The 27530-nt window shown below is 42.4% G+C and overlaps 1 protein-coding gene across 1 annotated transcript in view; it reads left to right on the top strand.

Annotated features, from left to right (window-relative positions):
- Positions 1–10663: 10663 nt before the first annotated feature.
- Positions 10664–27530, top strand: part of SLC2A12 (solute carrier family 2 member 12) — a 52060-nt gene continuing 35193 nt past the window's right edge. Inside the window, exon 1 of the mRNA XM_057737632.1 lies at positions 10664–10925. Within this exon, the coding sequence (XP_057593615.1) occupies positions 10811–10925 (115 nt within the window). The 5' untranslated portion in view covers positions 10664–10810. The remainder of the gene's footprint in view (positions 10926–27530) is intronic.

Below are 27530 nucleotides of genomic sequence, written 5' to 3'. Positions count from 1 at the left end.
AATTCCTCAGAATGTCTGTTAACAACTCAAAGCTCCGTGGAAGATGAATTAGGAAGTGCTGTCCTAGCCAGTTCATTCCTGTCCTACTGCCGAAGTTGATTCTCTCCGCTTCAAGGTATCAACTCTCTTTACCAACAGGGAAAGAAGGACAGGGACATTGACCCCTGCCATTTCATGGAGTAAACACTCTAAAGATGGGGCCTGAAAGATATAGATATACCCCCAATCCTTTATATTCTTGGTGCTCTCTCTTCTCCCCTTCTCTCCTATAGTAAGACCAGCCTCCAAATTTGTCCGAGAGTTAAAGATCTCACTAGGGGCCTCCAGTTGGGTGTGTGGCTCTGTGAAATGTTGAGTCAGGTCATGCTATTGTAGAGGCTAGAGATTCGTGGACCTTTCTGGTTTATCCCCACTGTATCAGTTGCCAGTCTAATGTCATATGCTGCTTGCATCCTTATTTAGAAAGAGAGCCTGCTCTGAATGGATAAACAACTAGACTGAGCACTAACTTGATTCTCTTCCACAGTGGCTATTGCTGTTGCATTAGAAAGTAAATTATACGCACATAGCACCTGAACAGTTTTCAAAGTGCTTTCAAATATTTTCTCTGATTTTATCTTAACTAAAATCTTTGAGAGAGTTTATGTTAGGGAATCTTTGGGCTCTGGTCAACATTAGCCAAAAATAAATTTGTTGCTGGGCTTTGAAGTGGTTTATAGGACTGTAGAAAAAAATAGGAAGAATGAAATCTTGGGAGAAACCAGAAAGTTCTGGAGAAACAGGTAATAAGTAACAGTGGGCAGTGCTTTCTGTTCTGCCGTCAGGAATGACTGATTGTTCCACCCAGGTATTGACCTTGTGTCACCTTTCAAGTCTCACATTCCAGGGAGAGGACATCTAATTGTCATGGCAGGTGGTTACAAGCCTACCCCTTGGCTAGTGGGTGGTGCACATTAGTTGGCAGGTCCACCAAAATGGCATGTCATTTCCCAACAGGAAATTACAAGGATTTTGCCAAGAGAAGGGAGCTTGACTGCAGGGCAAAAAAAAAAAAATAGTAGCTTTAGGCAAAGCAAGTATATGTTTAGAGATAAGGAAAGAGCCAAGATGGGTTATTTGAAATGGCCTAAAGTCATATGGATAATAAACAAAAGATACGTTAGAATTTATATGATCTTACTCTTAAATCGGTATTTTTCTAGTATTATCTATATGTCCATGGAGCCCGTGGGTGCAAAACAGCTATCATTTACTGAGGATCACTATGGTCAGATATTTTTCTAAATACTTTCTTTACATTAATGTATTTAATCCTTACAGGAATCCTATGAGATGGGTGCTATTATCCCATTTTAGAGATGAGGAAACTGAGGCATAAAGGACTTCCAGAGTCAGTAAGTGGTGCAGCCCGAATTAAAACCAAGACTAGTCCAAGAACCTACTTTCAAAATGATGCTGTAATGAAACAACATGAGATCAATTTGAAGTTTTATTCTTTACACCCTCTTCTCCATCCTTTTCTTTTGCATTTCTTTCTGCAGATATTTAGTGAGTGACTCAAGGTTTCAGACACCATGCTGGACTCTGGAGAAGTGGCAGTGAACAGGTGGTCACAACTTGCCCTCACAGTGGTTACAGTCTAGTGGGGAGACCAGGTTAGGAAATCACCACAGTGCTCCACGCTTCCCCCTAAACCTGTGCTGCACTCTGTGCCACGGGAGCAGAGACAGGGGTCCTGGGCCAGGCCCGGGGAGGGGAGGAGAGAGAAGACTGAAGCATCTGGCAGGGGCGATGCGGAGGGAGTGGGGAGGGAGGGAAAAGATCATACCACAAGTATAAGACAAAGCCTGACCTCATAGAAAGCCAAAAGCCAAGACCATTCTCTTGGGGCCTGCGTTCCACCTCTCTGCTTCACTCTATGATTTTTCATTCTCTTGCTCTCTTTCTGCCAAGCTTTCTCTTATTTTGCACATCTCCTTTGCTCCCTCTACCATAACTCTGGCTTGCACAAACTTTGGCCTGCTATGGCTCTGACCCCCAGCCTTACTTCACATCAACCCAAACATTCACCCACCATTGGTATAAACAGTTGAGTGGCCCTCTCAACCTCCATTCCGCCCTCCTTTCTTGTTGGGCAGATTAGAAAACTATATTTCCCAGACTTCTTAGCAATCGGGCTCTAGATATCAGTTAGAAGCATCTGCAAGAAGGTAGGTATGATGGGGAGGCTATTTTCTCTGCCTCTTTGAGGAGTTTCTGCTAGCCTATGAGATCAGGCGGATATGAGATTTTCCTGAGGCAGCGTTCGACAGCTATGGCCTCTTGGAGAATGCAATTGTGGGGGTAGTTGTGTTTAAATCTGAATCCTAGATTTAAACAATACATCTTGAACTCATTGCTCCATTAGGTGGCCTTAGCTATAGGAGCTCAGCTGACATGTCCGCTCTGTATTATTCTGGAAGTCATTTCTGAATGCTTGGAATCTGATCTTTCAGGCCTTCCAATGATTTTATAAGCCCCCAATTCCCGTGTTAAATTCCTTCCTGCTTAAAATTCCTACACAGAACTCTGACTGATATACAACCAGCCTCTAATTTAATTTCGAGAGAGAAGACGCTCAAAGAGAGGATCCTGGCCCATCCTTTTGGTTCCCTGATCATGAGAACTCTATTCCTGCTTTAGTCGGTTGTGAGCAACCACAGTGAGAAGTGAGACAAGAGTGCCTAAAAGGGGATGAGGTCAAGGAGGCACTGATCGGCTGGCCCACCGTAGAGTCCAAGAAGGGACTACATTACAGAGCTTCGAGTTAAGAAGCAGCAGGAGGTGGGTCCAGGGAAGTCAACTGGAGCCAGACCAGGCTGGGCAATTAGGTCTCATTAAGACATTTAGACCAACTCTAAGAACAGCTGGAAGCTGGTGAAAGGTTTAAAACAACCGGATCCACTTAAGGGTCTAGATTTTAGAGAAAAGCCTTGGCTGTAGTATGGAAAATGGGATTTGGGGACCAGAATGCAGGCAGGGAGACCTGTTAGAGGTCATTGCAGCTGTTCACATGGGAGGTGGGGAGGTAGTCTGGATTTAGATAGTGACAGTGGGGATGGGAAGAAGGGAACGGATCTGAGAGATTTTTAGCAAATATAGTCATCTGGGAAGACCTCGACTTCCCAACCATATTCATAGGGTCATATTCAACTTTCGTGGGACCAGAAGTTTATTGGGGTGCTCCAATCTTTAAAAATAGAAATATACAATTGTTTCAATATTTATTGAGATCAATTACAAATGTTTAAAAAGCTGCCAAGTATTACGAATATCACACGATCCAGAAATTACCCAACACATCTCTATAATACTTTTTTCCCTCTGGTTTTTTCATAACAGGAGTTTTTTGGTGATATTTCTTTCTACAGAGAGAAGAGAAAGAAACCAATCTGCTCTCTAACATGGGCCTCCTCCATGACCCACATACTCATGGCACTGGGAGCCGTATGACACAGACATAGGACATTGATAGACAGCCTCCAGTCCTGAGCCCCTTCGTCATCGTGCCACATGAGCAATAATGTGGAAAATGTGCAGTGTGAGTTGGCACAGTAAGTAAGCAAGAGAATTCCTGGGAGTCCTTCCTTTACCAGGAGAGATAGCAAGAGCTTAACTACTCACCAAAGTGCCTGAGAGTCATCTAATGAAACCCAAACCAAATATTTTTCCCACTTAACTGCCCCAAGCCAGATCCCAAATATTCCATGACCGCGCGTATACACCTACACAAGGAAAATGTGACAAAAGGTTATCAGGGTCAGAGTGCAAAGAGCTGGTGGTCTCCACTGATTGCAGGTAAATATTTTACTTTTGCAAATTTTATAAAAATATATGATCAATGTATTGCTGCCCACCCACCCACTCCCAAGCCCTTGGAAGGGCCCATGTGAGCAAGGGGCCCTGAAGCTTATACATTGCTAGCTTTGTGATTGACCTGCCTCTGCACACGTCAAAAAGGACTCAGCTAGATGAGTTCAGGAACCAACTCCAACCTGGAGACTCTGCAGTCGAAAAGCATTCCCAAAGTCCTGCTCTGAGCTGACCTAGCCGCCCCTGGGCACGTGCCTCACAGTGTCTATCCAGCAACCTTGAACACAGGGACATAGTGGCCAGAACCATTACACCATTTTGCCAGAACAGAAACATCAAATCCTGTTGCTTCTGCCAATCCTGTTGCTTCTTCCAAATGCTGCCAGCTTCTGATGCAAATCTGGGGTGTGTAATCTGTTAGGCAGAGCCTGGCCCTAGGTGTAAAGGAAGCTACAAGAAGGGTCTTTCCAAGTTCTGTGTGGGGTACAGTCAATTTTTTACGCAGTGCCCTTCTCATTGACCAGCAGATAGGAGACAAGTAACAAAGGTGGACCAGTCTTTCAAGACAATAAAGACTGCTTTTATCACATAGAATTGGGTAATTTTTTCTGTCTTTATGGCATAAAAAGGATAACCTAAAGGAAAGGCTTAGTCATTGAACAACTTTCTGTGGATACCTCCATCCAAAGAGCGTGGTAATAGTACTGAGGAAAATTTAAAAACTGGAAATAATTCATTTGGAAAAACAGGTAATAGAATAGAGAAGAGTACTCATTTTGTACATTTGTAGCCATACAAAAGCAGATGTAAGCCAAACTAATAGATAAGACCTTGAAATTTAGACGAAAATTATAATTTGAACAGCCCCATTAATTGCCCAAATGCATCTTTGTGCAAATTACATTGTAACTTTGATTTTCTGGAAAACTTGTTTTATAAATAAATAAACTTCTGTCTAAATGAATGGGAACGGCCCACCTATAGTTGTACAATGTATGAATTGCACAACAGTGTATGGCAACCCTAAATTTGAAGAACTTTTCTTCAAATATACATTAGATATACAGTAAATTAGTAGTACAGTATTATAACAATGTTAAAAAAATATTTTTTCAGAAATACTTTTTACACATGATTTACCCATGATTAGGATTAGTCTAAATTCCTTATACAATCTAAGATTACCATCTCAATGTATTTGTTATTTTCAATTTTTCCAAGTTCCCTTGTAGTCTCTACCAATATGCATATATATTTTTAAAAATTATTATAATGGTAATCAGCATGCAATCTTTGACTCTGATTTTTCCATTTAAAATAATAGAAATAATATTTTATTACACTGCTCTATTGTCTTTCTTTTAACAACTTATTTTATAATTTTATATCATGTGAACATATAATGAATTTAACCATACTTCTTTTGTAATGTGAGAAACTTTAATCAATGTTATGATTAGTAATATTCTACACATCAAAAAAAGTTATATTGAAAACATTTAGAAAAATGAGTCATTTGGATAGTATAAGCATGTAAAATAATAAATATTGTTCCAAAAAACTGATATCAAGATGAATATTTTACTGGAGTATGGCTAATAAAGACCTGAATTTGTATCTGGATATTTTTTATCTAAAGATTGTATTTCCCCATTTGTGTTTATGCTATAACGAACCATTTTAGGATAAAGGTACATTCCACATAAACACAGGGCAACGGGATGCACCACAGAGAAGCAACAGGGTGTAGCGGAAAGCATGTGAGTTTTGGAATCAAATGGACTTGGACTGCTGTGCTTTGAAATGTTATGTTCTGCAAAAGGATTTGTGCAAAAATTGCTCGTAACAGCTTTATTTACAATAGCCAAAACAAAACAGTCCAGGTGCCCGTCAGTAGGAAAATGGATAAACAAGCTGTGGTATATTTACCCATGGAATACTAGTCAGCAATAAACAGAATAAACTACTAATACACACAAACATAAGGATGAATGTCAGAATTATACTCAGTGAAAGAAGATTTACACTTGAGTAGTTACTCTGATTCCATTCTATGAGGAGCTAGAACAGGGAAAAGTAACCCATGTGGAAAAAATCAGAACATTGGTTGCTTCTAAGGATTAAGATGGAATTTACTTAGAAAAGACATAAAGGAACTTTCTGGATGATAGTCATGTTCTGTAACTTAGTAGAGGTTTGGAGGGTACATATGTATGTGCTTTTCTGAATTTATGTAATGGTACCCTTGGGATTTGTTTGGAAAATGTTTCAAAGTAAAGAAAAAAACCAAACAGAACCTAAACAAGTATTCGACTCTAGTTAATGATACACATACCAAAGTATTCCAACTTGCTTTGAAATGCATAAAAACTAAGATGGATCAATGGATGGATAAAGAGATTAAAACACAGATACACAGATGAAAGAACGAGCATAGTAAAATGTTGAGTATAGAATCTAGGTTTTCCTGTATGATTGAACAGTTTCAGGAGGAAACATTGGAAAGTGCTTCTTTTTTTTAAATCTGGGACATGTTTGATAAACCTCTCCGTTTCCATTTCTGCGAAATGAAAGTAATAGTGTTTACTTCACAAAGTTGTTGCGAGGTTTCAGAAAAATGGCCATAAAAATAGGCCTGGTATATACATAGCAGAGGTCCACAGCCTTGTGGAGCTATTTGCCTTCTCTTTCATCCTCTCTTATTTGTCTTGTCAGTTTATAAGCCAAAATATATATTTTTGGATTTGGTAGCATTGCCTATGAGCAGGTGCTCTGAAATACTAGGTAGCAAGATTATTGGAATTATGGGAAATGAACTGTCCATCTCCTGATTATATATTCCTTAAGTGGAGGAATAGCTTTTAACAATAGTAGTGGCTCAGACTCTATTAAGGAGGGACAGCCTGTGGTGATACTTGCTCTAAAGAGAGTACCAGAAAGGAGAGAAAGGACAAAGTGTTATAGACCATCATCAAATGGGTTTTTAAAAACTACATGTTTTTTCGGCTCACTAAAAGCTCCATTTGTGAGCACTCACTTATTTATTTATTTTGCTTGTAGAAATTTTAATGGAATGAAGTGAGGAAAAGGACTTTGTTCATACCCTTCAGCTCTGGCTGCCCATCATCTCTCTTCCCAAAGTAGTTTGCAGGGTAGGTTCTTCCATACACTGTAATTCATTCATTCATTCATTCATTCATTCATTTATTTATTTTTGGCTGCTTCCGGTCTTAGTTGCTGCGGGTGGGCTTCTCTCTAGTTGTGGTGCACGGGCTTAGTTGCCCCGCAGCATGTGGGATCTTAGTTCCCTGACCAGGGATGGAACCCATGTCCCTGGCATTGGAAGGAGGATTCTTAACCACTGACTGCCCGGGAAGTCCCTGCACTCTTATTTTACATGGATTTATTGAGGGTCTGCTGCATGCCTGGCACTGTGCTAAGAGCCGGAGACACAGAGATGGAGGAGCGCCCAGGACAGACATAGGCGCCCGCCCTCGTGGAATTTATATTCTAGTCATGCTAAAGTTAGTCGGATTTACAGGGACCAGTGTGTTAGCCAGCAAGCATTTGCTGAGTATCTACTCTGTGCCGACACTTGGAATATTCACGATGAACCAAAGAGACATGGAGCACTCTGTCATGGAGCCTGCTCTCCAGCAGAAAAAGGCAGATTTAATCAAATCACTGCATGTGACTATAATAAAACTGTAACATGATAAGTGTGTAAAATACTGTGAAGGAGAAGTACCGGGTTCTTCAGGAAACTTCGGCAGGAGAATAGTCCCCATCAGCTTGAGTGAAAAGAATTTTTCTCCTAAACTTTTCTTTGAGTTTAAGAGAGTAAATTGAGCATAGAATAGAGCTTGGGAGAGCCAGTGGCCTCCATCGGGTCCACAGTGGATTGAAGAACAGAATTAGGGGCACCAGGAGCCGGGTGCTCAGTCACACTGTGTGCCTGTTCCTTTGGATTTCTCCTTGGTTTACGCCTTAGGAGCTTCCTGTGTGGTTCGGCTACAGAAAACAAAGTGAGCATCGTTGAGCTGCTCTTCACCATAGTAAGGGATTCTGGAATTAGCTTTACCTTCTACTTGGTCAAAGATTACAGCAAACACCCCAACATGTCCATGGTGCCGGGAAGCTGCTGGAGACACAGGGCCTGAAATCATTAAGCAAAGCAATTATACAGCTGATCCATTGCAAGAACGTGTCCCCCAACTGAGGTCATTTAATTCCCAGCAGAGAGAAGATAGAAGCCGAGAGAATACAGAGAGCTGATGAGAAATAGGTGTGTCTTGCAGATAAAAGCTGTTGCTCCTACAATGATAACACACCCTGGGAACAAATAAAAACCAAAACATTGGGGCTTCTCTGGTGGCCCAGTGGTTAAGAATCCACCTGCCAATGCAGGGCACACGGGTTTGAGCCCTGGTCCTGGAAGATCCCACATGCCTCGGAGTGACTAAGCCCATGCACTTCAACTACTGAGCCTGCACTCTAGAGCCTGCAAGCCACAACTACTGAGCCTGAGTGCCACAACTGCTGAAGCTCATGCGCCTAGAGCCTGTGCTCCGCAACAAGAGAAGCCACTACAACGAAAAGCCTGTGTGCCTCAATAAAGAGTAGCCCCCGCTCACAGCAACTAGAGAAAGCCTGCATGCAGCAACGAAGACCCAATGTAGCCAAAAAAGTAAAAAATAAATAAATAATTTCTTAAAAACATATTCTTAAAAATTAAACAACAACAACAACAACAACAAAGCATCATGGCACCACACATTCTTTAGTGGGGACAAGTTGATCTGTTGGAGTTTGAACTACTCACCTCTGAATCAGAAGAAGGCTGGGCTATGCTTGAAGAATTGCCATTTTCTAACGCTAGCAGCAGACATAGAACAAGTACATAATAAATACTAGTTGAATCGTTACAGGTTTGTTTCCATTTGCTGCCTGATTCCCTGAAGAATAAGAAAGATACAGAAATAGTCAGTGATAAGCAAAAGAAATGTACAAATGATACCTTAATTTAGAGCTGTGTTAGAATCCAGCCAAAATGCCGGAAGTGAGTTCTGCATAGCTCAGCTTCTACCTATACAAGCAGAAACTCGTTTCTCTGTCTAGAGGAATGACTAGGATCAAAAGCTGCATTTCAGGGCATCTTCTTAAGGTCAAGAAGGGCTGAAAGTGACTGAAACCAAGAAAATCACAAAAGGACAAGGCTGGGAGGTTGGGGACATAGGAGAGTTATGGCACTAGACCACCTGGCTTCCTGGTCTCAGCTCTGCCACTGACTAGCTGTGATTTTGAGGCAAGTTACTTTGCTTCCATTTTCTGCCCTGTAATATGGATATGTGCCTCACAAGATTTTTTGTTGTTGTTGTTGTTTGTCTGTTTTTTTCCCCCTAAAAGAATCATTTGAGGGGCTTCCTAGGTGGCACAATGGTTGAGAATCTGCCTGCCAATACAGGGGACACGGGTTTGATCCCTGCTCCAGGAAGTTCCCACATGCCGCGGAGCAACTAAGCCCGTGTGCCACAGCTGTCGAGCCTGCGCTTTAGAGCCCGTGAGCCACAACTATTTGAGCCCATGTGCTGCAACTACTGAAGCCCACACCCCTAGAGCCCGTGCTCTGCAACAAGAGAAGCCACGGCAATGAGGAACCCGCACACCACAACAAAGAGTAGCCCCCACTCACCGCAACTAAAAAGAAAGCCCACACACAGCAAAAAAGACCCAACACAGCCAATAAAATAAATAAATAAATAAATTTATAAAAAAATAAAAAAATAAAAATAAAAAGCATCACTACCAGAATCATAAAAAAAAAAAAAGAATCCTTTGAGTTAATGCCTTTAGCATAATTTCAGGCACGTGATAAGAGCTCCATAAATTTTAGTTTCCACTCCTAATTATTTTCTAAAATGATCCCAGTTTCTTCTCTAAGCTTTTTCAAGAAACATGGTTTGATAAAAATCAGTATATAACTAAAGGTAAAATGTCATAACTCTGTAAGAACTTTTATAGAAATATATTTACAAATTGGAAGAAAAAAAATCTTCCTTGTCAGGCACTGATTTTGTTTCAGATTGGATGACACCACAGCCACACCATGGACCATTCAGTCTGGCTTCTCAGAAATACCCCTCTTCCTACAATCAGGTTGTCAGGCGACCTGACAGAAGATTCAGGCCTGGTTCCTCCCTTCAAGACAATTATGTGTAAATAAACTGGATTACTTTGCTGCAACCTCAGGGTACAAAAAGTCCAGAGAACCTGTGCATTCTGAGTTTGTGTTTGCTTGGTCTCAGGCCTTGATTTTTCTGACAGGCCTTTAGAAAGGGAGAGTATATATGGTACTCACCTAGGACAAAATCAGGTTGAAACAGTGAAGAAGCTTCATGCTTTGTTGAATTTGCTAAGTGTCAGACTTTTGGAATAACAGTCTTGCTGAAAAATAGACACACTTTTCCTTCTGGTATGTCTTTGCATAAGTTCTTCCTCCCTCTGCAAGATTAACTAATACCATCTGTGAGTATTCTGGGCCCTCACTCTCAGCTTGCGCTTGCATCTGCCTGTTCCTTTTCTCTGCCTCTTTTCAAAGGTGCGGGAATACAAGAGCTTCCCCCCAGCTAAGGGCCAAACACTGTCAGAGCTCTGGTTCCCAAGCCTTGAAGTCTTTTGCTTCCAACTCTGCATCTGAAGGCAAAAAACAATCCTCCGGAGATTCGGCCCTCCCACTGCTTGTGATAGGCTGCTTGGAATAGCAACAGCCTGTGTCACCGAAAAGGGCAAAGCTTTCGGAAATAGAAACAAAGTTGGTCACAAATCACATTGGCTTTGCCCGAAGTTTTTTCTTTCACCTTTCTTTAGCATGAGACCATGGGGAAAGTGACCGCTCGTGTCAGTGGGGGAAGTCGGGGTGGTTTGGTGCCCAGGGAACGACTGTAACTTCTACGTGACCATGGTACCTGTTGAAAACGCAGAGGGCCCCAGTCTGCTGAAACCGCAGGGGCGAGCGGCCGAGACTGATGGCAGCGACAGAGCCAGCGGCGGCCGGCATCCTCCCTGGGCGAGAGGTAAAGCGAGGCAGCCGGGCTCGGGGACCGCGAGAGGAGCGAGCTGGGCGCATGTTCTCACTCGTGTGCGTGTGTGTGTACGTGTGTGTGTGTGTACACGTGAGGGTGCTAGGTGCCTGGAGACAAGGGGACAGGATCTGCTGGGAGGAGTGACAAGGAGCTCTAATGTGAAGACTGAAGTCCCACTACTCTTAAGCCGGCTCCCCTCCGCTGTGTTGACCCTATGATGTATAAATCTTTTTCATTTGGAGAAATTGACTGGCAAGATAATCACACGTGTAAACACACCCCCACACACCCCCACAGGCACACACTTTTTCATTTATTGTCACAAATGGATAATCTGTAACAACTGCACATTGTAACCACCATTTAAAAAATTAGCATCTTAAGGAGGCTTCATAAAATTATTAGTTATATAATCAATAAACACAACTTTCTTTTTAAGTTCCCAGCGTCTGTTTGTAATGAATTTGAGCATTATTTACAGCCTGAAACCTCTGCTTGGTTGCTCCTGCTTTCTTTGAAAATGGCTTTTCAGACTGAGGTTTGTTTAATGCTTTTCCTCCTGGAGGTGAAATTTGGAAAAGTTTTAATTCATTTCAGTTATCTTTGCTAAACCAAATGCCTTTCTTCACTCCCACATTTACAATTTTCACAAATGCACTGCACACTTTTAGTTGCCTCTTCCTATTCAGTTAATTTTCTCTCAAAGGAATAGAAACTAATCATAATATGAAATGAAATCAAACACAAATAATGCCTTCCTTCCCACTGCTTCCCTTAGCTCTGCTCCGAGCCTCTCATCGTATGATACGTTCCCAGGCCGTATACTAGAATTTCATGCATAACCAAAAACACTAAATGACATGAAAGGCATCTTACCTTTCACCTGTTAACATACTTATCTTTGCATGGCAGGTTTGTCTGATCTTGGAAATGAATACACAACCCCTCTCAAGGAGGCACTGAGCAGCCCTTCCTTGGGCATTGAGAAGCTCTCCTTCTCCCCTGCCCTCTCCCCGCTCAGCCTACCCTTGCTTCCCTCTTTCTAGTCAAGACTGAACGTCTGGGGTCACCTTACATTATGGCTCAGCCCTCTCTTCAGCAGAGCTGCCGCTTCTCTAAGGGTGATCTTTAGTTCCTAAGTCTAAGAGCAGACAAAGGTAACTTGCATGGGGGAGGGGCGGTGAAGAGAAAGAGTGGCAAAGTTCTTTCTCTGAATTCCTGCAAGATTGAGCTGTAGGGTGAGCTGAGGTGGTGATATCGACAAAGGGTTAACTATATAGAGTCAGTGATAAATGTTCACAAAGAAGACGAAAAGAAACTTTGTCCTGGAGGGGACTCCAAGGTAACAATCAAGAATGGACTATTAATTTTGATATGTCTTTGAAAGCACGGTGTAACTACTCGTAATAGGTTAAAGTGCCCAAATTACAGTGATCCCAAAGGAAGGTAACATGTATGTGTGCTTGTAAAGGTTGAATACACACACAAAATTCAATTTAAAGTGCAACTGTTTATGCTGTTGAAAAGAAATGATAAATAAATAAGTACCATAAATTATCTTTTACAGAAGATGCACAAAGAAATGATCTTTATGCAGAAGAGGAAACCTAAATGTTTTCCTTAAATCCTTAGTGAGTACAGTGGGTACTCACTGATGGGTGCTATATGTTGTTTATATTCATACAAATATAAACCTTTTGTTATTACTTTTGTAAATTTTCCTAAATTGTCTTTAACATTCTTGGTACCCAAAGGCAATTACACAGATCTATATGTCATGAATGTGTGGGACGGACTTCCTCTATGGTTTTGACAAGTTGCTTCACTTCTCCTGTTGGGATTGTATTTTTGTATGATTCACGAAGATCTTGAGATTGAATGAAATAGTCAACTTCTTTACATTTTAAACTTCCATAGTTTCATCCAGGAAGTTCTGAGTATTTAAAATATGCTTAATAATTATCCTACGTTTCCTGCATTTGATGGTAGCAAGTTGTGTTCCTAGGTGAAAAAATTAATGTGCAAAGAGGAATGAGTTACACAACCCAGGACAAGGTCATTAAGACATTTGAGGTACTGAAAAATGAAGCAAAATGAAAACCCTAAGCTCTTTGATTGCACCCCCTTCATGCTATTGTGCAGAATGAAAAGCGTTGGAAGGTTTTCCTTGGCCAACCTCTCTGAAGTGGAAAGAATGCTTTGTTTCAATGGCTAGAAGCTAAGGAATTTAAATTCGTTTTCAAGAAGCTATGGGTCAAAGTGGGTACATTTTTCAGTGTTCGTAGACATGTTATAATTGACCTTATAGAGCAGGGTTGAGAGTTCAATTCGAAATCTTGGTACCTAGAGCTAACAACAGATATAGGTGAAGTAAGAAACATGGACGGCTGGGGCGTCTCACACCAGGAGAACGTGAGTCCAGAAGATGTGTGATTGGCTCAGGTTCATGAAATGGCTGGTGCAAAGCTGACCCTGGCAGCCTCTGGCCCAGGGGGCCTGCTCCTGCATCTCAGGAGCTGGGTCTCCCAGGCTCTTCTAATTCATGATTCAGACAACTGGCTAGGAGGAGGGTTTCCAAAAGGTCAAACACGAAGAACAATATTCACTGTATGAGTGCAGGTTCTCCGCGCTGCAGATCCAGCTGCCAAATGCACAGGAACCCAGATCACTAGAACCAGGCTCATTGAACCAGCTGAAAGCGCTGCACTTCGTCCCCTCCAAGATCCTCTAAACCCCAGAGGCCATAGTCTGAGATTTAAGAAATGCACACTTCTGCTAATAAGGTGAATACCCTGTAGTAATTGTTCTCAAACTTGTTTACGAAAAGCAGTGAACTCCTTTTTGCAAATGGAAGCTGAGTAGGTGGTCAATGTGTAGGACTGGTAAACGTGGCACCTCCTTAGTGGAAAGGGTGGGGAGGTGGAGAAAGAAAGACCTGCAGCCTGGCTGCTTCCCTGCTCCCCTCTCATCCCTTGTGGCCCCGAGCTGGCTCCTGGGTCAGAATCAAATTAGCAGACCTCAGGTCCGTCACTACTCTGGTTATGCAGGCCATGTTTTTGAGGTTAGGGTTTATTTACTGTGCTCCTACTGTGAGCCTTGGGCGCTCAGGATTAGTCTAAACCAGACCCTCTTGAATTGAGTCAGGTCTGGCCTTCTCAGGCAGCCCCAGGGGAAGTCTACTTTAAGACAGACCGAGGAGACTTCGGGGAACAAACTTATCACCGGGGAAGAGAAGGTCAGACCGACCAGCTTGACCTGATAGCAGAGCTTTGGCTGTGAGACCAACAGACCAATCACTTTGGGGAGACCCCAGACCGTGGCCATTCCCATTTTTCCAAGCTTTCCATACATTAAAAAGTGACATCTGAAGCTAATATAATGTTGTAAATCAACTATACTTAAAAAAAAAGCATAGAAAAAATGTTAATAAAATATATACAGTATGTAAGCATCAAAAGAAAAAGTAACAAAACCCTTGACAAAAATTGTGTCCTTAAAAATGTATGTTTAACAAATTGATGGCAATTAACAACAGCAAAAAACATGTTGTGTAGCTTGATATTCCCAAGGAAATGACAGCATTTATAGACATTTGAATTTATGAGGGACCATAGACTTTTTTGACTGGAAATAAGACCAGATTTAAAGATAAACATCTCCCCGTTCTCTTCAATCAGCTTATCTCTGGGGCTGTGCATGTAACCTCACTTGGAAATCATATCAAAAGTCTAAATTTGAGGCTTTTTTGTGACAGTGAGGCCTGGGCAAATGGCTTCTCTAGGATCCAGGAAGGGAGGAGGCTCTAATCCAACGTGGTGGGAACTGTTTCAGCACCAACTCTGGGTGGCCTTTGGCTCACGCAGCAGGGCTCTTTTCCCCTTTAAGATCGCGTCACCTAGAGAGAGCAGAGAGACTGCTGCTCGCCACAAGCCACCTCTAGGCTTTAGCAGCGGACATGTGTTGGTGAGAGCCTGTGGTGGCAGGGCCTGGCAGACAAGGGCCATTGGCCCAGAGGGCCTGAATGAGCCAGCAAACACCACTGTGCCTTGTCAGCTGCAGTTGGCACTCGCCACTGGCACTTGCCATCTGCCTTTACAAGGATGAAACCTTGTGCTGTTGCAGCTGCTGGTGGTCAGTAGCCCCCTGAAAGGAGCTCACGGTGGAGAGCTGAAATGAGGCACCCTGTGCTCTGGGGAAAACTGGCAGAACAGGTCTTCCGTTAGTCAGATATTTTCAGGAATAGATTTTATGAGCCCCATTCTTGTACCTCCTCATAGCTAGAAAAACACTAAAATCCCTCATGGTGATGACTGCTCCTCGTGACTGGCAGAAACCTTCTGCAAAGAAATATGTGCTCCATTGCATGTACTGCCCCTTCCCCAAAATCACATGTACACTGACCTTCCCTCCTGCCTTGTCGGAGCAGTTTCGCAGAGCTATCTGGGATGCTGTCTCCCAGGCTACAGTCTTCATTTGGCCCCCAATAAAACTGAACTCACAACTCTCACATCGTGCGTTTTTTGTAAGTCTACAGCCTGAACAGGTTTTATAGCCAATGTCTATTCGGATAGGTCAGTGCCTTTATCCAGTTGTTAAATATTTTAAACACCACCCTTCTGTCTGGTAAGATTGCCAGCAGAACCCGAGCAGCTGCATTCTTAGGAACAAGCCTGGTGGTAGCTGGTAGGACCCTTCTGTGATCCCTCAGGTATGTTCTTTGCGAATTCTCAAGGAGGTGCTTTTTCTTGGTCTAGACCTTGTAGTAGCTGATAAAAACAGAACTCAAAACACAATGAGTGCCCCTCGGAGCCGCCTGCGGAAACTCCAGTTTACATGTATGTATCAGTGGTGAATTAGCCAATATTAAAATGCAGTTCTTAATTGCTGTAGATGTGTGGGATGGTGCTTTTCATTCAAGAATAGTTAGTTCTTGAATCTGGTTTCATAGCATCATCTCACTAGGAGGAACTGAAGTACTATTTAGCCTCAGGGTTCAAAAAATTCTAAAAGCTCCAAACCGGCCTCCATTAGTGTGGAATCAGCTTGGGCTTTTAAAGGTTCGAAGCAGCTTTTTCTTCAGGTTGTATGAGCAAGAAATGGTTTTCTAAGATTCTTAAATTGAACGAAGTTTGGGGTTCCCAGTTTCAGTTTTCTTCTCACGAACAGTCTTCCCTAAGAGGATGAGTTACCTCCATAAAAGTACAGCAAGTCAAGGTGGTGAGAAAGGAGAGACGTTGAAAGGAGCTTCTTCCCAAGGTGCTACTGGACCAAATACCAAAGGAGGATACTTTCCCGTCCCATCTTCCACAGAAAGTACCCAATCTCTGGGACTTCCCCGGTGGGCCAGTGGTTAGGACTCTGCACGTCCACTGTTGAGGGCCCGAGTTCAACACCTGGTCAGGAAACGAAGATCCCACAAGCTGCACAGCACAGCCACAACCACCACCACCACAACAACAAAAGCCACGGGACCTGAAATCCCACCTAGCATCTCCCAGCTGAAATATTGAACAATTATATGACCTCCATAGTAGATCATAAATTCACATGAGTTTGTTTTCTATTTTATTTTGTTTGTTTTGGCTCCTTGGTGTCCCTGTTCTTCCTGCCTTGCAGCATGTTCATTTGTGTGCTTGCAAAATGGCTGTGCCTCAGTGACACACTAATTTTTCTATGCAATTTAGGTAGAAGTAATAAGACTAAAATAATTTATCACATTATTCTCATTTTAGGAGTTTTCATTCTTTTTGAACATGACTCACTTTATGCTGTTCTACTGAAATATCAGGGAGAAAATCACAGTCCTTTGTTTGACGTCTAAGGAGGATTTTTTCCCCTTACGTAAATCAAGTGTTATTTAACTTTAGACTGTTAAATTGTGCTTCCCTTGGAAGTCATTGTTTCTCAGAAACATTCATGACACAGATCTACGTGGCATTATTAGGCTCTGGTGTTGTTAGCTGGGTCTGTATTATTTTATTTATATTTTTATTATTATTTTTATAATGTGTTGTTCCTGCATACACCTGTTTCCACACACTTTGTGGAAGCTGGGGGCCACGTGCAATGCTCATTTAGATGTGGCATCTCCACCTCAGATGTGTGAGGCTTTTTAAGAATAGGGGAGGGACTTCCCTGGCAGTCCAGTGGTTAAGACTCTGCCCTCCACTGCAGGGGCAAGGGTTTGATCCCTGGTCAGGGAACTAAAAATCCTGCATGCCATGTGGCACGGCCAAAAAATAAAACTGAAATAAATAAAATAAAATAGAGAAGTTAAAAAAAGAGAATAGGGGGAAAAGTTATAATCTTAATCAGTTGATATCGTGAAAGAACATCCTTAAGCTAATGAATGTTTCGTTTCTGTGGGGAAATAAAATTGTGGAAAGCCCAAGGCAAAATCACAGGAAGGATTTTTCATGATGTAAGTCCAATTGTGTAGGTATTGCCAAAAACAAAGGAATTCAAGAATTTATGAAATGGCAGAATTGTTACACTAGAAACAGGGTATCATTTTACTTCCTTTGCTCTCAGTAAGAGACTGTTTCAAAGTTATACTTCCCTGTTATGGAGATTTCCCCCCATAGATTCAGACTAAACAAATCTTTGTTGAATGATTTTTGTGGGCAACTAAATGAGGTAAAATTACCTCCAGTTCACAGATAAGGAAACTGAGGCTAGGAGAGGATTAGCTAACATTTACCAAGCACCAGCATGCACCAGCCACTCTTCCATCACATGTATTCTAACAACTTTGAGATATGTAATATTATCTTTATTTTAGGAATGAGGAAGCAGAGAAACAGAAAGATTAAGAGACATGTCAGGGTCTAGCTGGTAACTAACCAGGCACTCTGACTCCAGACTGCTCCTTCAGCATTGACACAAGGTACCTCTGGGAGACAAACAAAGTGACTTGCTCCATGTAGCATGGATAACAGCCCAGAGATCTGAACCTCAGTATCCTAAATTGAAGCCAGGGTTTTGCCCACTTGAATGATAATATCATCTAGCACTGATGTCTCTACTTCCTGCTCTCTTCCGTGATCTGATCTGTGAATTTGGGTACCCATTATACTCATTTCAGAACTTTACTGCATTCTGTTTTAGCTATTCCCTAATTTTCCATGTGACATGTCTTTTTCTATAAGGTAAATTCCCAGATAAAATATATATTCTTGTACCTATCAGAGCTCTGGAGCTAACTGCAAGTGTCTAGAAAGTAGCTCATAGGAGGTAGGAATTATGCCTTTTCCTCTGTATTTTCATCAGGGATCATGTGCACATGGCATAAGTACCGCCATCTTCTAACCTAGGAAATGTGTCAGCATCATGCTTGGATTGACCACCGTGCTGGTTGCACTGTCCATCCAGATGAACCTGTCTGCCATCTGTGTCCAAGACAGTACATGCTTAATTGTTAAATCCGTGAATGAGTGAAGAAGTGTTTGTTGAGCTGAACTAAAGAGCATTTAATTTTGCAGTACTTATTGATCACCTACTGTGTGAGAGGCACAGTGCCGGATGCTTCCAGGGTGAAAAGAAAAAGATATCTAAGACATTATCTGGGTCCGTAAGTTTACCAACTCATCAGAGAGATAAGAATCTAAATAATGACAAGACAATGGTTTAGCAAATATTGAGCGTCTCCTAGAAATCAGATATGATGCTAGACCCTGGGTCCAAGGGTGAACCAGAGACATCCATGTGATGCAGATGCTTATTACCAATTGATGATGAGAGAGAAGAGATCAGGAAGCGAACAGTGGAGGAGGTGACCCGACACGGTAGAGTACAGAGGGCAGCTCAGCCAGTTTTTGAAGGATCCTGGAAGACAGCATGGAGAAGGTAATTCAAGAAAGTATCTCTGAGGCCAATAGATGTACAGAGAACATTCTAAGCAGAGAAAATAGCTTGTATACAAGTGTGGAAAAGAGAGAGTGCAACATTCCGGAAACTATAAATATTTTTGTCTGATGAAAGTCAGAGTTCAGAGTGGGAGAAGGAGGATTATGAAAGAATCTGAAGATGTAAGGAGGGGTCGTGTTATGAAACCTCTGCTTGATAAGTATCGTGAGAGGAGGAGTTCTTAGGAAGAGATCCTATTGGTTTACAGAAATCAAGAAAAGTTTCTGAAAGTGATGATAGTGGTGACAGAATTAAGGAGCCTTGGAAAACTCCACCTGCATGGCTGTAAACCCTTCAGCTCTGTGGGATCACCGTTCTTTTACTATTTAAATGAAAATAGCTCCAGCCCCCATAAAGTTAAACCCACATGCCCTCTGCCTTGCTCCCCTGCCCTTTGCCCATCCTCAAACACACCTGGGATACCGGTACACCTTGGGAGTCTTGTGGTTTCTAATCACTTTTTGCACCAACTTCCTGTGTCCCCTGGATTCTTGCCCTTCAGTTCAAACTGCAGCGGCTCTTTTCTCTTATCCCTGCTCCAATCCATGCATGGGTGACAGCCCTTTTCCTTCATATAGTCACATCCCATCCACACAAGTTCTTTGTCGATTCTTACTGACAATTCGAAGAGGGCTATGGTGCAATTAAATATTAGGTGGGCTCGTTCATAAAATTCTCCTGTCAAATCCACCACAGGGAATTTCTTGTAAATCAACTCTTCTGAAAGCTACAGGCCTCTTGTACTATTGTTCCCTTGTCTCCACCGCTCCCCCCCCCCCCCACAACCTGGCCAACTCTCCTGACCTTTTCTTTCATTTCTCTTATTTCTGGGTTTTGTTGGCCATTCTCTTTTGTTATATGTCTCTCTCTCTCTCTCTTTCTCACATACACACACACACACACACACACACACACACACACACGAAAATTCTTGCTTCTTGGCCTTTTCTCCTCTTCTCCCTCTAGTCCACCTCTGTTTTATTAACATGACCCACGGGCTTTCCCCTTAACCCTGAGGTGGCCATCCAGGTATTCATTTTTAGTAAATAAAGCGCTTTCCCTAAGAACTTTACATCCACAGGCTTTACAATATTCTTTTGTCCCCATTTCATTTCCTTAATAAAAGAATATTTAAAGCACTGGGGGTGATTCTCAACCATATGTGAATACCTAGACTCCTTTTTAAATAGAAAAACAACTTCAAATTCTCACATAATTGTCTTCACAGTTTTATATTTATTGATTAGAAAATATAGAATGACAGAAAGCTACTCTGCATTCACTCGCGCTTTGAATTAAAACCTTTTTTTAAATCATATCTACGTGTGCATGACATCTTGAAGTACAGATATGTATGTTCCTATTTCTCCCAATGGTTAAGAACCATTGATGGGATGAAGATCCTTTCTGAAGACTTTGCCAATTTTCAAATTCCCCTCGCTCACCACAACTCACACACGTTGAGAATCTCTGAGATGTCAGAGGCCTCTGGGTAAAATGGCTGCTGGTTTGTTCTCAAGACTCACCCCCTCTTAACTGTCTATTGAAAATGCCCTTGAAAAGATGCAAAGATGCAAAATTACAATAGCATTAAAGCCAGGTATATTCATCCATGAGTTAGAACTTACCCCTAAATAGAATGCAAATGTGGGCCTAATGTATAAACTAGGGCAGTAATATTTTAGCGTTCCACAGACTCTCACTCAGCACCTCTAATGAGAGAATTTTCATCAATCAAAGGATGACATCTCCACAGATGGCCCCCAGAACTGCTTTTTCAGAGGGTCAGATGATTTTGCTCCATAGTCCAGTTCTTCCCCCCCATCCTGTCACCATCACTTCTCTTTCTATATCTCTTAAGGGCTATAATTTCCAAGATTTCAGCAACTCTAGCGGAACAGAAAAGACAGTAGCTTGTTGCATTCTAGAATGTGAAAACAGTGTTAAGGAGAGACAGCCCAGATGAGCTGCTGGCCTGGTACATTCTAAAAGTTGTAGTTTTGCATGTACTGTTTTTGACAAGCAAAAAATGACAGTCTGCTTTAAACAATGCAGAGATGATATCCCCTGTTCATAGTCAGGGGACCAAAAAGTGGAAGCAAAAAAAAAAAAAAAAAAAAAAATCCTTTCTCAGCCCAGTGGGGTCACACCAGAAAAATAACTTCTGGACATCAGAAATTTGGCTAGCAGCTGTGCATATCAACTGCTCCTTCAAGTCCAGCTAAGAGAGTTTCCAACTGCAACTGGGTGGCTAGACGAAGGTGTGTCAGACACTGAAAACCCCAACTCCCTTCTTATTTCTTTGTCTTTTCCATCTGGGGAACTGGAAGATTCAGATAGTCTCTCTTGCAGTCAAGTTTAACTATGGAACTCACTGGTTCTTGTCAACGAGACATTAGGGTAAGTCTTTGTTTTCCTCAACCTTTTTAAGGCCTGTGGCTGAGTCCAAAAATTAAACTGACAAAGACAGATGGACAGAAAAGCATCCACATTTATTTCATATAATTTTATGTGACATGGGAACCTTCATAAGGAAATGAAGACCCCCCCAAAATGAGTATTAAGCCTGAGTATTTTTATGCTAGATTTGATGAACAGTGGACAGGTATGAAAATATGACAGGTCAAGGAGTATGAGGTAAGTGTAGTAAACCAGAGAAAACTTAGCAAGGCTATTTGTTCAAATTTTTCTTGGTGCCCCTTTAAGGATGCTCTTTTCCTCTGGGTATAACAGAGAGCACCTCTCACATGAGGGTTTTACAACCTGCTTCAGGGAGGAAGGGCGTGGGGGAGGCTAGAACCACCTTCCTGCATCTGGCATTTTCTCAAATTTCTTTAGCTTAAAACATTCACTATACCAAGGGGCTGTATTTTGGGGTAGCAAGTCCTGAACCCCATCATCTTCCAAGGTGCTTCTGGAAAGTTTCTTCCCTGATAAAAGGAAAGAGGCACATGGGGATAACCCCTTGCCCCAAGCCTTCTCCCATTGCCTCCTGCCTTTGAATCTTGTTGTGAGAGCACCTAATATCTGGAGCGGTGACAGCCACCTTGCACATATGGTGACAGATTGGGGACAAAAGTCAACCCTCTGAAGAGACACGAACAGAAGGATGGATAGAGTGTGAATCCTTGGAGACACCAAATGCAACTTGGTCTTCTCACAAAATAGACAATAAATGCCCTTGTTTTTTAAGTTTGGTGTTTCCTGCAGTCAAAAATATCAGAACTGATTTGGGGGCTGGGTAAAGAGAATGTGGCAATCTGGTTATTTTTAAGTATATTTTAAATATAAAGGCAAAGCATGCATTTTAAGATTTCTCTTTACAGGACACAAATACATTTTGGACAGCATCTGATTTCTGTTCTCTATAATTTTAGAAAAATGGACTCTGTGAAAAAAGAGATGGAGGACAACATCTGGTGATAAGAGTAAACTGAGGTGAAGATGGAGCCAGCTGAGATCAGAGATGCTAATAGACTAATATAAGATGTGTAAAGTGTCAGAGTCTAAAACTGCAAGAGCAGAATTATTATCTGAAATCTGTGATGCGGAGGATAAATGAGAGAAGCTATTCTAGGATGCACATAAAAAGAACAAGAAGATAGAGATGAGAAAAGAAATGAATAAATTTAACTAACATATAAATAATTATTCCAAGACAAATGGGGAGGAAAAAAAAAAAAACCCAGAATACTAGAGGAAATCTTTTCTGAGTAGGAGAAAACCAGTAGCAAAACAAATTTAGAAGAAACAAGTCCTCAGACTTGTCCTGGTGAAAGTTTCAAATTGAAAGAAAGATGAAAGAGAGGAAGGAAAGAAAGAAAAGAATGAAAGTCCAACAAGGGATCAGGCAGAAAAGGAGAGTTAACAACAGAGCAAAATGCAGGGAAGTGCTCTTATTCTCCCTCTTTACACCTCCCTAGCCAATAGAATTTGGAGATTAGTTTCAGAAAATTGTGTCTGTGAAAGTACTACCCGGGGTTGAAAAACTAAAAAGGAAAGAAAGCAAAGTTCCTACTTTTTTGTCCTAGAAAGTCCAAACAATAGGTGAAGAGGAAGGCCACATTTTCTGTCGTTCAGAGCTTTACTGCGTGTTCAAGAGAGGACGGGGGTACGGGGACGAGGTGGGGGGGAGAGCGGTCAGAGAGAGGATAGTGCCCGATGTTGACCACCACAGGGCGTACCGCACATGGTCCAAGGCCGAGGCAGCATCTGGAAACTTTAACAGCTGTTGGAAACACCACAACACCACAGTCTTCTCATACCTTCTGTGCATGTGAGGGAGCTTTCTAATCAAGCCAGCGCTCCCCTTCTTGGGCATCCAATAGCCTCTGTGGAGCTCTGGCATCAGGCCCTGTGTGGGAAACACTCCTGCCTCTCTAGGAGCTCCCAATCTAAGCAGGAGACAGACTACATATAACCCAGGGTGCCGTGAGACAAAGTCTGGAAGGAGAAGAGAGATTAATGCTAACCACAGAGAGGGGATCTGGAAGGTTTTGTAGGGGGGTTGGATATTCGAGCTGGATCTTCAAAGACGATTGGGCTTCCCCAGGCTGTGAAGCAGGGAGGCCAGCCTTGCCGCGAGGGACAAGAGCATGAAGAGAAGCACAAGTCCGGGAAAGGGCAGGCATTTTCCAGGAACAGCCAGTGGTGCAGAAAGCCTGGAGAACTGGTACCTTGAGCCTGTTGTTGGGACCTGAAACCCTGGTCCCCAGAAAGGAGACTGCTAAACATGGAACCCGAGTGACTCGTGACCAAGCCTCGTGCATGGGGCTGACGTTAAATAAAGCATAAATTTATGAGTGACAGTGAAACTTTAGAGTCCCGCCGTGGTGCTACATTAACTAATAACAGTGCTGAAAGCGCTATAGAAATGCTGATAGCATGCTGTTCAGATGCTAAGCATTTGTGTAGATATAAAGTTCCAGGTGCTAACCCTCAAGTAATACTAGGTATTAACCTTAGTTTGTGGACCAACCATGGGGAAGAGTGGACTGAGGATTGGCATTTACAGTGCTGTTACCAGTCATTCATTCATTTATCCACTCAGCAGATATTTCTTGAGGACTGATCTTGTGCCAAAGACTAGAGATAAGAATACAGATGTAAAGAAAACAGGGTTCTTGCCTTGAAAGTCTTTCTGTGTAAGAGGGGAAGACAAACAGGTCAATAAATGAGTGACAATAATATGCCTTCACGTATCTGAAACCCCACATTCCGTGCACAGCAGGAGTGCAGCGGAGCTGGGAGTGGGGCAGCAGAAGGTGGCAAAGCAGGGTGGTCACCATGGGGGAGGTGGCACTTGAGATGACTCTTGAATGATGGGTTGGAATTAAAGGTATTCAGGGAAAAGGAGCAGAGAAGGGGGAGAACAAATGCTAAGACCATTTGTGGGCCACTGCAGGTTTTTCTCAAGCAAAACATGAAGTAGGAGGTCTTTAAATGTGTGAAGCCTTCACAGTTTGTCAGGCTGTATAATGACTTGGCTACCTGCCAAGGAAAAAAAAGATAAAAAAAACCTATGTATGCATGCTGCTTTCCAGTCTGTGGTAGGAGTCAGTCCTCCGGCAAGTGTTTGTTGTGTGTCCATTATGTAGCTACCCTATAATAGGCACATGGGGAAGAAAGGAAAGAAGAAAGTAGGCAGAAACTCAAATAGTGTGAAAAATGGAGTGTTTCGTGTGCGCGCCAGTTAAGTTGTGGTTTCATTTGAGTCACCGTGAGCAGTAGACAATGCAGCTATTGTTGAGAAAGCGTCTGCAGCCTCCTAGCCTGGGGGGGGTGCCCGTCCTTTGTGCCCTGGATGTGGGTCTCAGTGCTCATTTGCATAAAGGCTCTGAGTTGTGATCATATCTTCAATAGGAACAGTTTTACTTTATGATCTTATTAAGGAATTATCATCACATCAAAAGGAACATGGCTGGTCTAACAAAGCAGCCAGACCCTGAGGGTAGGCATGACCTAGCGGCCTGTGGGTACCAGTTGCAAGTTTCTAGGTAGTTTCTATTTCTGTGATGTCCACAAAAGACTGAGAATTCCCTGTGGCACCTTTGAGGGGACACAGGGATGTAAAGAAGGGCCCTCGTGAATCAAGACCATGAGCAAAATGGCCAGGAATGCTGAACCTCACCATGAACTTTAAGTGCAGACTGACTTCAGGGCTGGATGTTTATTGAAAAGACTCTAATTATGATTCCTCACCCTCTCCTCTCCTGGAGCGCTGGCTGCTTCTCCTCAGTCCACCCAGCCGCCCCAGACTCTGCCATTCACGTTTAGGCAGACATCCTCTCTCTTTCCTCCCGTTGTCTGCCAGAGTTCTTGGAAAAGTCATCTCTACTTTCTGGCATCCATAGGATAACATCCTGCTTTTATCATCATCAACCAAAAAGTAAACACAGGGAAAAAAAACCCCAAACCCACTCTATGTCTTTCTTCATTTTATTTATATAGTAAAATAGCACCAGGAAAATTTCCTGTGGGGAAGTCCTAAGGCGTCACAGGGTTAAGATCTTGGAAGCACTAGGGTCTAGCCTTCCACATTGAATTAGAATTCCAAATCCTGAATGGGGAGCTTGAGGACTGTAATGGAATCTCAGTGATATTAAGCAGCAGTTGTAGGATGAGCGGGGAAGCTGGTTTAAGGCAGTAGCCCTTAAAGTATATAATGGAGAAGACATATTCTTCAAATAAAATTCAGAAAATGAAGACCTTAGCTTAATTCTGTAGCATATAACCGGTGTTGGTATCCCCCTGCCCCATGTGAGTATAGAGTCATAGAATGTCCTAGTGCAACTCTTTAAGCTTTTGAAGGGAAATTGCCTAGATAGATGACAGATAGATAGATGACAGATAGATAGATAGATAGATAGATGATAGATATTGTGATATATAATTTTTTAAAACTTGTACATTTGTAAAGAGAATTTTTTGTCAGTTCACATGGAGACAATTTTATTATATCTCTAAAGGATTATAGTCAGTGCTAGCTGCTGGGTCTCAAGAGGGACATTGGCAAACCGGGATGGTTTCCAGACCCTTTGCATACATCCCAGTGCGTAAGTGTCCTATGAACCCTGAATAAAAGAATTAAGCATATGAAGCTAAGTCCAGAAAGCAGAAGAAAAAGCTGGGTCTCTCTTCTGTCAGGGGATATTTCCCCCAGATCACAAGAAGCTGGCTTTGGGACTTGCACCACCCCCATTCCCCTTCCTCTTTAATCCACCGCCTTGACTCTCTCTACAGTAGGATAACAGAGCATCAAAGGAAGGAACTCTTGTATCTCAAGGGGGTCTTTCTTTTGCAGGGAAGCACTATTTCCCATCCAACAAAAGGGGGAAACCAGGAAGGGGAAGGACAAGGACAAGATGGCAAAGACCATCTTCTGCTACTCACACAGTTCTGGCATCTTTTCCCCCATGTCCTTGACTCAGTATCCCCATGCCACCCTCTGTCTCTCTAAATCCCCTCTGGGATGCCTCACTCAACCTGCCTCCCAAGTGCATCATTCTCCAGAGTCACTTCTTTCTCCAGTCTGAATATTAGAGACCAGTTGCCAAAGCACACACCCTAATCAACACATCAAACTTAGATAAAATGAACAATGACAAGAAGAGATATGGAGCAATACTATTCTTATCCAAATGTGAGCATCTGATTCAAATTTCCTTGTGGTAGAAGAATTTGTTGCTGAGGATTTCAAGGTCACATGGGAAAAGAGAATTTGTGGAAACTGAGGGCATGAGAGTACTTCAAAGTCATTTTGCATGTGAAAATTAAAAGAGTATATAATAAATAATAGAAAATAGAGATATCACTAGAATGTTAAGTTTCTTAGGGGGCAAGAACCACATCTGTTTTGTTTCATTGTGATACATATAGAGAGATATCTGTACATATATACAGATGTCTCCCAGGACCTAGGGAAATGCCTGCTGTGTAATGACGTTAAATATTTGTTTTCTGACTAGCTGGATAAATTGCTGATGTAGTTTCAATTTAATGGTTTGTGTTCACAATACTCATACATCAACTTTATTTTATTGTGGATTATTGCATTTTTATTTATTTATGTATTTGAATTAATTTTTTGGCTGTGTTGTGTCTTTGTTGCTGTGCTCAGGCTTTCTCTAGTTGTGGCAAGCAGAGGCTACTCTTCATTGTGGTGCATGGGCTTCTCATTGTGGTGGCTTCTCTTGTTGCAGAGCACGGGCTCTAGGTGCATGAGTTTCAGTAGTTGTGGCACATGGTTCAATAGTTGTGGCTCACAGGCTCTAGAGCGCAGGCTCAGTAGTTGTGGCGCATGGGCTTAGTTGCTCCACGGCACGTGGGATCTTCCCGGACCAGGGACTGAACCCGTGTCCCCTGCATTGGCAGGCAGATTCTTAACCACCACGCCACCAGGGAAGTCCCCACTACCTGATATTTTAATCTGAACATCTTATAGGAAAAACAAATAAACCATTTTAGTAAGTCTAACGTGGAACTTTTGATTTTCGCTTCCCCTTCACTCCCACCCACAGCCAGGTCCCTTCCCCCTCTTCCCAAGGTCAGTCTGTGGCCCATATAGTACAGGAGCCTGCATACAGGATACTGGATGTTGTAAAATCACCCCAGTGGCTGCTCAACCAGGCAGCCATCTTGGATTCTGACCCGCTTCCTTACGCTCCGATGCCAATTCGTGAGCAAGTGTCA

Source organism: Hippopotamus amphibius, chromosome 6, assembly GCF_030028045.1.
Source record: "Hippopotamus amphibius kiboko isolate mHipAmp2 chromosome 6, mHipAmp2.hap2, whole genome shotgun sequence".
NCBI classification, from domain to species: domain Eukaryota; kingdom Metazoa; phylum Chordata; class Mammalia; order Artiodactyla; family Hippopotamidae; genus Hippopotamus; species Hippopotamus amphibius.
This window is presented reverse-complemented; position numbering and strand designations above follow the sequence as displayed.